A 9,903-nucleotide genomic window follows, 5' to 3' on the forward strand; every position below is an offset into this window, starting at 1 on the left:
TCATTACTTGCATCATTAACATTCTCTCACATGTCCAAAGTTAAATTACTCATTCATGCTTTTGATGCACCATTTGATGCTTACTAAGCCTTTTAGTGCTGTAGCATCCCTCATCTTATTTCTTGCCTTTTTTTTTTTTCACAAAGCATGTTTTGTGCATGCTCCCAGGCACCATGGATGCCATGGATACGATATAGTTGCCCTGCTCTTCTGTCCATCTTCTGCTCTCAAATAATTTAAGTCACTACCTGCTTTTCCTCCTTTCCAGTTTTTTCTCCCCCCTGCTCCAGTTAAACTCCTTTCCTCTCCATGAGCAGTGTCCCATTCCCTTCTCTGTGGCAGCGTTTCACTGTGCTCCTCATCATTCCCCAGTCTTGCTCACTTCATTTCCCAGGTGCACAACCTAACCAGGCGTCATTCCTGTTAGTGACCATTCTCTGTATCCCTTAAATTTCTGAGAACTACAGAGTAAGAAGAGAGACATCTCATGTTTTCTGGTGGCTTCTGCAGTAGAGGATCTAGTCCTTCAAGACTGTATAAAACTAAAGCTGGTGTGATCAAGTACAACAGAGCAGTGTGTCAAAGTACACTAGAATTTCTAAAATGTTATTTCCTCTTTATCACAGTAGGGGGAAAGAGTATGATCTTACATTTGTTTGGATTTTTCCTTAACTGTAGTTGCCCAAGGATTCTGCTGTCAACTTGTCAAGCCTCACTTAGGTAGTGTAAAACAGTATGTCTCCCTTAAGCTGAATTAATGTTCACATTACATGAAGTGCCACTTTAAAGTGTTACCTGTAATTATATTTCTCCAGATTTACTAATTCAAAACAAGTAGGGGTATTTCTGTAGCCTTCCAGTTTATTGGACTGTCTACATTTAATATACTTAAGAAGTGTTCCTTTGTTTCTGCAGCTGTGGAATAGCCAGTCTCTTTGTGTCTCTCAATACTGTGGTAACAAAAACACTAATTAAAGCCCAGTGTTGCAAATTTACAGGGTACTGCTTTGCAGGCCTATGAGAAAGAAGGCTTTCCTGTGATAATGCACAAGCTATGTTATAATACCTTTAAATATAATGTCGTTTAGTAGCCAAGAATTACGAAGAGTTTATAGAGTTCTCTACTTCCTTTGCTTCTGGAAAAGAGTTGAATATGTGCTGAAGTCTCTATTCCACAAAGGCTTAAAGCCAATAACATACCATAGCAATAATGACTGTAAGTGCACTGCTAAAACAGGGAGGATTTTCTGAAACAATATGAAATTTATTTTATTTCTTTTCTGCGTGCCTTAGGTGTGACACTGTTGTCTGAAATAGCACACCTTAGTCCAAAAGAGGTGTCTGCCAAACAGTTGAAATAACAAACTGTCCACAGGGTGGAGCTTACAGCTGAGAAAGTTAATTGTCCCCAGGAGTATTTTTATTGAGTTAGGTATAGATAGTCTGCAGAGCCCTAAGGATGCAGCATTACTCCAACCAAAACAAGATACAAAGTTAGTGGTGGTGGTGGTACTGTTACTTAGCTAGCATGTCTGAAGTGTTCCTGGTACAAATTAGGCCATATTGAACTCTGGCTTCAAAGAGCAATAGCAATTAAACATTTTCTAAATTTTTCCTTTTGTTTTTCTCATCTGTTTACTATAGTTGCTAGGATATTTACAGCATCAGAGTAAAAGAAACACTTTCATTTTTCTCAGCAAAGAACTTTGTTAACCTATTCTATTCAGAAGAAAACCAGAATAAGTGGCTAGATTTTGCAGCTCGATCCAAAGATGTTGTAAATCCACAGCATGTATACTAGAGTTTGGTTTTCCACTGCTCATGAGGTAGTCTAGTAAATGCTGAAAAATTGGGGTTCTTTTCATAATGTAGGATGATATTTAATTAGTTTTGGCATTGAAATAACATGTTTTTTCTTATGCATGGATGAGTCTTTGTTTTAAAGCATAGCCTCTAATTTTATTTTTCTCATGTCAAACTAATCCTGTTAAACCTTTACAGCTTCATCAGATAAAAAGCTAAAGTTATCTTTGATATAGTGAGATTCTTGTTGGTATTGACACAGCTTACTCTTTTCCAAAAATATATATAATTTCCTGATTTTCTTAACTATTTCAAGCATAATTTAGTTTATTTTTTGACCTACATGTTGTATAAATTGATCCAAATGATGCATCAGGGCAAAGCAATACTTCTTCCCCATTACAGCAACTTCGCTCTAACTCCAAAGCCCTTAGGTACCTCTTTATCTAGTGAAAACTGTAGAAAACTAGATGAGATTTGTTGTTTGCCCTAGAGGCCTCTGTTGTGATGCATTTAACTAGTTATTTGGTGGCGTAGCAAAATGTCAGCTGCTCATTCATGTTGATCGCATCCTACCTTAGCAATGCCTGGGAATTTAGCTAACGAACTTCATGTGGTTTTCAAAAGCTCCCACATGGCTGAGCCTGTTTGTCTCTGAATGTCGCTTCAAAGCCAGGATCCATCTTTGAATGCTTATTCACTTCAACCATAAAAATTTCTTTTAAATAATTTTAGGAAGGCATTTTTTTATACTTGGAATCACTATTTCTTTGCACTCTAGTTTTTCTTTCCTTGCACCTAGAAACTATGGAGGTGTTTTTTGTCTCTCTCTTGGATGCACACATCATTTTCAGATTCTACTCCAGGAAATGCAGTCATAAAGGATACCTTTAAAGTATCAACCATGGAAAACAGGGAACTGGAACAGAAACACACAGGGCATGTGACACACTGTTATCATCCCTACTACATATTCTATTTTTATATCTCATCTTTAGTTAGATACACAATTGTACTATATGAAAATTTGCGTTTTTTTCTAAAAATGATGGTGCGGAATAGATGTGTGACCTGCAGTAGTAATCTGAATATTTTAGGTAAAGTAGCCTCATTTAAGCTCTTGCTATTTCATTTTATGTATTTAGGCTTTTTTATGTCTTCCACCAGGCTTTTACAAGTAATTGGATTATGAATTTCAATCCTATGCACGCACATTTAATTTCCTGGGTTTGGTTTTTCTCTTTTTTTCCTTTCGTCTCCTTTGTGAAAGCTGGCTGATCCTCTATTTAGATCTCCGTTTTCAGCCTCCCAGGAGAATGAAGTAAAATCATTCTGTAATAATGTTGAAGTATACATCACTAACAAAATGTCATTTATGCAGTTCATGCGGCACAATATAAAAAGCTTGAGCCTAAGGCACAGAGACCTAGTTTTGTTTTGGTATGGTTAATTATAAAACTTGTCAGCTGTAGCAGCACTGTGATGTCTGACAGTGAAATGAGCCACCATTGCTCTTATATTTTGGAAAATGTGTTTTGATTATATAAATGAGGATAAATTAAAAACCGAATAACTTGTGTAACTGAAAAAAATGCTTTGCATCTTTGTCTGGAAAGACTTCAGTAGATTGTATCTATCTGGTTAAGCAACATACTGTGATTGCATTTTGACAAGTGCAGTTTGGCTCAGTGTTGCAAAGATAACAGAAAGCCATTTTTACATTCCAGCTAGTGCTGATATATGTATTTTAGTTCACATTAATTACAGAACGACAAACATGAAGTTACATAATATAAATTAAACTGTGGTTCAGAAGATAAAAGTCATTGCCAACAAAAGGCTCTTCAAAAAACATAATTTCTTGTCCCATACCTAGGAGAAGCCTAGGAAAACAGATGTGCCTTGCAGCTTTCTAGGACAGTAATCCAGGCTGGGCTCTAGCAACCAGAAATCCTGAGTCCGAGCGCCACAGTGAAGACACATTGCTAGCAGCTGCCTTACTGACATTTTAAAACCAAGATGCCACTTCGAGCTCAAGCATCTCAGATAGACTCAGCTGCCACAGTCTCACATGAAGCAGGGGAGAGTGTAATGGTCAAAGCTTAAAGGCTTTATACAAAAAGTCAAAAAGGCCTTTTAGACAAGACTTTTCAGAAATCAGTTTGCAACACTTGCAGATCACTGTTCCTACTAGCACTATTCTTCACTATTTCTCCCTGATTTTGTAATTAACATTTCAAAATAACGTTTCTCCAAAAAGTCAACGAAGAAAGCAGATTATGACATTAATCTTCCCGTTATTCCCCTTTACACATAAATCAAACCTTAGATGTGCTAAGCATAATGTTGTGTGCAAAAGCAGCAGAAGCTAGTTGGGGATTTTGTCAGCAAGATCAGAAAAGAAAGACTGGGCGAGTAGATCCATGGTTTCCATAGTCTAGGGGCAATATATGCATAACAGGAACAGTCTCTAATGTGCCTGATGATGACCAAAAGCTTATACAGAAATAAGCTTCCACATACCTTTTTCTTTGTGATCCCTTAGGTCAGTCGGCTGTTTTAACTTCTCTCATCTTGCAGACCCACATCATCCACTTTTTTATGTCTTCGCTGCTGACTTGTTTGCTGCTTCTTGTTACTGCTGTCACGTGTAATTTTATGGGTATCCCATGTTCTGTGTCCCTGTGTCATCATGGATTCCTCCACCTCTGGTCACCCTCTGTGTCTTCTTCATTTTGTTCTCTGAACTTATACTTCAACATTGTTTGTGACTATCAGATCCTCCCACTCGTCTGCTTGCACATAGATATGCAATAATATCAGGACCTAGGCTCTAATTTAATACAATTAAATCTATGTATTTAATGGCAGAGTTCTGAAGTCATTTCACTAGAAGTGTCTAATAAAACAGAGTTAGGTGGCTGTAAGTTCAAGCAGCATGAATGCTAGCATATTTTCCATGTCTTCTAAGCAATGACAAATGGATGCTAGACATTTCATTGGAGTTGGGCATAGAAAATTGCTGTGGCTTTAATAGCTTGTGGCAAAAGTTTTCGCTTAGGAAATGATGCTGTTTTCAGGGTACTGATTTAAAGGTTCAGATAAATGGGGTATTCTGTCCAGGTTTTAATATAAAAGAAAGTATTTCCTGAGAAATTTCAGAAGACTTGTTTATTATGACTATTTCAGATTCTTCATGAAAAAAACTGTGTACAGTAAGTAGTGAATAAGCTGCATTGTCAAGAGCAATAGGTATGAGCTTATAAATCAAAATTTTATTCGAACATTTCCATTTGAAGGTTTTTTTTCAGTAGCATCAAAACAATAAAATTATTGCATGACTTTGCCTGCCCTCTTCTACTGACAGACTTGAAATAGTAGAAACCTGGTACTTTGGGTAACAAGTATCAGCACACCACAGGTTACCTCATAGCCTTGCCATGACTCTCAACACTCATCTTATGATTTATCATGGTTTGCCAAGCTGCCAACACTCATTTAAGCCAAATTGAACCAAAGTTGGTTTATTTGAGTTTTTTGTTTTTTGTTTTTTTTTTTCATTTTACTGCCTACAGTCTTGGTGCTTCAATAAAAAAATTAGTTTGTACGATTACAAATACATTTTTCCATGAGGAAAAAAAGGCCACTTGTAAGGATGACAGTTTTCCCTTCCACCCCACCACTACCTTTCTGGTCCCATTTCCTTCCCATTACTCATCGGAAAGATAAATTCTCTCTGTATCTAGGAAAAAACAGGCTTAATTTAACTTGGAAAGAAAATTGGGCATACGATAGGAATCTATAGAGATTACAAGGGAATTGTGCATGACAGTGAGCTTTCTATTTAGAAGAGATCTTTGCCTGTAACTAAAGGGAGAGATTAAAGAACATAATTAACGTTAGCATCTTCCATGCTAACACATACAGTTACGACGCTCACACTGTGTGCTTGTCATTATGTAAAAGTGACCTTTATAGCTCACTCAGCATGTTGGCTAATGTTTTGCATATCACTGAACTGCCTAGGAAACCATATTTTGCTCTTACCATAGTCCCACCAAAGGAGCTTGTGACAGTGTGTATGTATTCTGCTTTTTTTTTTAAATTCTTGTTGGCTGCCAGTTTTATAGAAATCTATCTGCTGTATTGATATGTATCTGATTTTTTTTTTAAGTGCCTTGCTACATGGGAGTCCTTCCTAGCATCTCAAACAGTGGATCTTCATGTGGAAGAAGATTCTGAAGATAAGCCTTGAGTAATATCTCTGCCTTTTCCATGCAGTTTCTCCCAACCAAAGAAGTGCTTTATATGAGATCAGATACATTATTAAATTTAACTGTTAAAAATCAGTGAAATGCAGGAAACCAGCTTATTGAAAACTCAGGTATTCTAGTCCTGAAATACATTTTGGAACATGCTATATATTGCTTTATATTGCTTAGCTGTGATTTTACATATTTTTATGCAAGCGTTTGCATACAATTGTTTTCATAAATATTGCATAATTTGGATAGAAAGTATTTTAAATATGTAAAAATAGCTCCATTTTAATAAAAACTTTAATAAGAAAAGCTTGTCTTCATTCTGTATCCTAATCTTTAAGAAGTATTCTGGTATTTTGGCATGCTTGTTACACTCTCTTTGTTGAATAATTTTCCGTACTTGTAAAATTGCTTAGTGTAGTCTTCAAGGAGCTCTTCAAGATTATTTTAATAGATTGTGCTAGTCACCTGATGACAACATGGTACAGAAAGATGCCGAACATGTTCTGTGAAATTAATGCTGCTTTAAAGTACTGATAATTCAGGTTTCAGTTTGTGGAACTTCAGTGTCTATTAAACATCTTCAATTTGACATTTTTTAAAGGATAAAGAAAAAAACTGACAGTTCATGAAACAGATTTTCTACAAGGATACAGTGTTAGTCGCATCACTGATCCTGCCAATCCAAGTGCTTCCATTTGGAGTTTGTACAATCAAACTATTTACTCCCATGGCTGACCCTCCTGTAATCCTTAACTTCCTCCCTCTTTGGACAGCCAGTGTGGAAGAGAAAGGGATAAGAAAGGAAAAGAGAGTCTTGCATTAAAATGATTCACTGATTCACTCATGCAATATGCATTAAAGTGTTCTAGTCATTGAATTATTCCACCCAAAAGTTCTGTCAGTCCGCACTTGTAATTCCTGAAATTGTTCTCCCTGGTAGTTCAGGTCTAAGCAAGCCTGTCTGAATATGGAAAGGATGAGCTGCAGGAATTGGGGACAAATAAACCACATCTCTGGCCTTGCAGAACAGTCTGGCTTCAGCTGTCACATTCACCTTTTGTGGTGGTACTTTGTAAACTTGCTCTTTGTCACGTACCGGGGGTGTGGGAGGTGTCAGTTCCTGAGCACACAGCTGCACCTGGGTGGCAGTGGACCTGTCCAAGCTGGATGAGGCATTTTGTGACTTTGATCTTAAGAAATTTAGATTGCAAGTGAGACTTGGAATACCATCATGGCCTTTTCAACAATGCAAAGACAACTGCTCTTAATGTTGCCCCATGAAGTATTAATGAAAGCTCAGCTTGTTTTCAGCTATAAAATAGCAGTTAAGATGCTTCTGAAATACTGCAAGAAGCATGCATCTCTTCAACTTTGGACAACTGATAGATGAGAGGCGAGTCCGTGTTAGGAGGGAGGCGGTGTGGTGCTGAAGGGCGGTGACACGCAGTCTCACGTCCAGCAGCGCTGGCAGCAGGTGCTTGCAGGAGGCGTGGAAGAACAACGTGGCTGGACTACAGTCTTTTCCCACAATTTGCAGGAAAAATCGATTCATTTTGTGATGACCAGCTACCCAGTAATTTCAGGTAATGCTATCTGCCTCTTAAATTGTGAGAAGAGATGAACAATTGTTTCCTATTTGTCTTCCCTGTGCTACTCAAGAATTTACAAACCTCTAGTGTGTCTTCCAAGGGCTGCCTCTTTTCCCCCCCAAAAAAATAAATCACCATAGCTTAATGTCATCTTGTACAAAAGCATTTCACATCTCTGCTCATTGTTATTGCTTTTCTCTGTATTTTCTAGTTCTGCTGCAACCAGTGTTGAAAATGCAGGCACACCAGAAATGTACATGTTATCATAATTACGCTTCGATTGTTTTCATCATTCTTTCCTACTAATTCCTAATTTTTTTTAAAGTGCAACTGAATGCTGAGTTGCCATTCCATAGAACTGTCTACTAACATTAAGAGCTATTCTGAAGGTTACTAAATAATTTAATTTCTATCAGTGTGTATATATAGGAGAATTGGCTTTTTCCCAGTGAGCATTAATTTGCATTTATTAATACTCAATTTTGCCTGCTGTTTTTAGCTCCTAATCTCTCAGTAGTGTACAGTCCTATAAACAGGATTCCAACAAGATAGACAGCAGTAATACTCTGAATACCAGATAAGCAAAAGTTCAAGAAATTAAGCTTGCACAGGCTTACCTGGAGTGTAACCAAATACCATGCCTCTAATGTAGGCTCCTCTAAGAAAATGTAATGTCTGGTTAGCTGAGATGGGAAATACCAATGTGTACTGCATTGATTTTATCTGCATGTTCTGCCAGAGTAGAAAGCTGCTTTCTGAGGCATTTGGAAATCAGAAGCACCATTGGAGATACCTATAAGACGTTTGCTCGTGACCATGTTATTTTTCTGATTTTCTAGTAGCACTATCATCATGCAAAACCAAGGTCTCCTGTTAAGTACAATCAAATGTTATCCTTTTTGCATCATGCAAATACTTCTGAAACTTAACATTTTAGAAAGTCTGTTGTCTATTTAGACCTATTTCCAAAGATTTTTCTTTGATAGAGTCTTGCCTTTCTTAGGCTAATGCTTAGAAATTGCTCAAACTATTAGATTACTCAAAATCAGTCTGCATATTCTTATCGGATTTTCTTTCTGCTGTTTTCAGATAGTTTTGTTAGAGCCCAACCACTTTAAATAATTTCTGAAGTGCCAGAAGTCTGACTAGGAATTCAACTTTCAGCTGCTTACAGCTAAGAGCTTCTGTCTGCAGGCCCCAACTTCCTTCTGCGGATTTGCAGACTGAAATTAATTCAACACTTAAAAGGTAAATTCGATCTTCAAGAGAAGAAAACAGTGTAAAAATAGTGTGGTTTTAGTATGTCTGACTGCAGAGAGCATGAAACCACAGCTCTGAGTGGTAGAAAGTTTTGCATCCAGTTTTATGTGGGTTTTGTTCTCAAATTTATGTGAGACCACTTTAAACCACTGTTTAAAAACAACATTAGTGTTTTATTGTAAGATAGACAATTCAAACTGTACCTGCAATTTCCTAGATAGATAATCACCACCTGTAAGAACAGGCACAGCTTCTCAGCTTCCTCAGGCAGCCAGAGAAAACGTGACCAAGTGTATTTTCTTGGCCCAACAACTCCATTTTTTGCAGTGATGCCCTTTCTGCCCAGTGTCGGAGACGGGACCATTGGCAGGTAGTTGGAAGTTACTGGTCAAATACATTCAAAGTGCCCCTTACATTCTGAATTTATGTGCAGGGACTTGGAAAACACAACTCAGATGAATATTTAAAAGAAAGAAAAGAGGCCTCCTTTTGCTCGGAGTTCGGTGTGCAAAGCTCCTGGCTAACCACAACCAGCTTCCTCGGAGAGAAGTGTGATTGCACAGTTGGTAGGGCTGCAAGGTTTAGCCATCGTGGTCTGTGTCTTGGCCATGAAGAGGAAACAATTCCAAGACAAGAAAAGGTCAGTTGTTGAGAACATGCTGCCTCTTTATATGTTAGTGGTTCATACCTAGGGCCTGTAAACAATGCATTTCTCTCTCTTGTTAGACTGGGAACACATATAAAGACAAGCACAGAAAGCTTCTCAGCTACCTAACAGAGGAGCTGTCACCAGTGCAAACTGCCAGTAATAAAGGTAAAATAGAGGTGGCTTGTATGGGTGAGACATCAGTGGCTCTCAGCACTGAATGATTTTATGGTTGCCTGGTGCAGGCTCCATCACTTGACAAGTGATCTGTGGCAAGACACATGTCCAGAGAAAAAGGAAATAAATATGGGCACTAAAAAAAGAGCTGCTGGCCCCTGCT

General features: G+C 37.8%; 1 protein-coding gene across 1 annotated transcript in view; it reads left to right on the forward strand.

The window, feature by feature from the left end:
* SNX7 (sorting nexin 7) overlaps window positions 1-6,367 on the forward strand; it is a 30,212-nt gene extending 23,845 nt beyond the window's left edge. The window contains exon 9 of the mRNA XM_074906630.1: window positions 5,978-6,367. Coding sequence (XP_074762731.1) covers window positions 5,978-6,058 — 81 coding nt within the window. The 3' untranslated portion in view covers window positions 6,059-6,367. The remainder of the gene's footprint in view (window positions 1-5,977) is intronic.
* Window positions 6,368-9,903: the final 3,536 nt, after the last annotated feature.

Source organism: Athene noctua, chromosome 5, assembly GCF_965140245.1.
Source record: "Athene noctua chromosome 5, bAthNoc1.hap1.1, whole genome shotgun sequence".
In the NCBI taxonomy this organism is placed as follows: domain Eukaryota; kingdom Metazoa; phylum Chordata; class Aves; order Strigiformes; family Strigidae; genus Athene; species Athene noctua.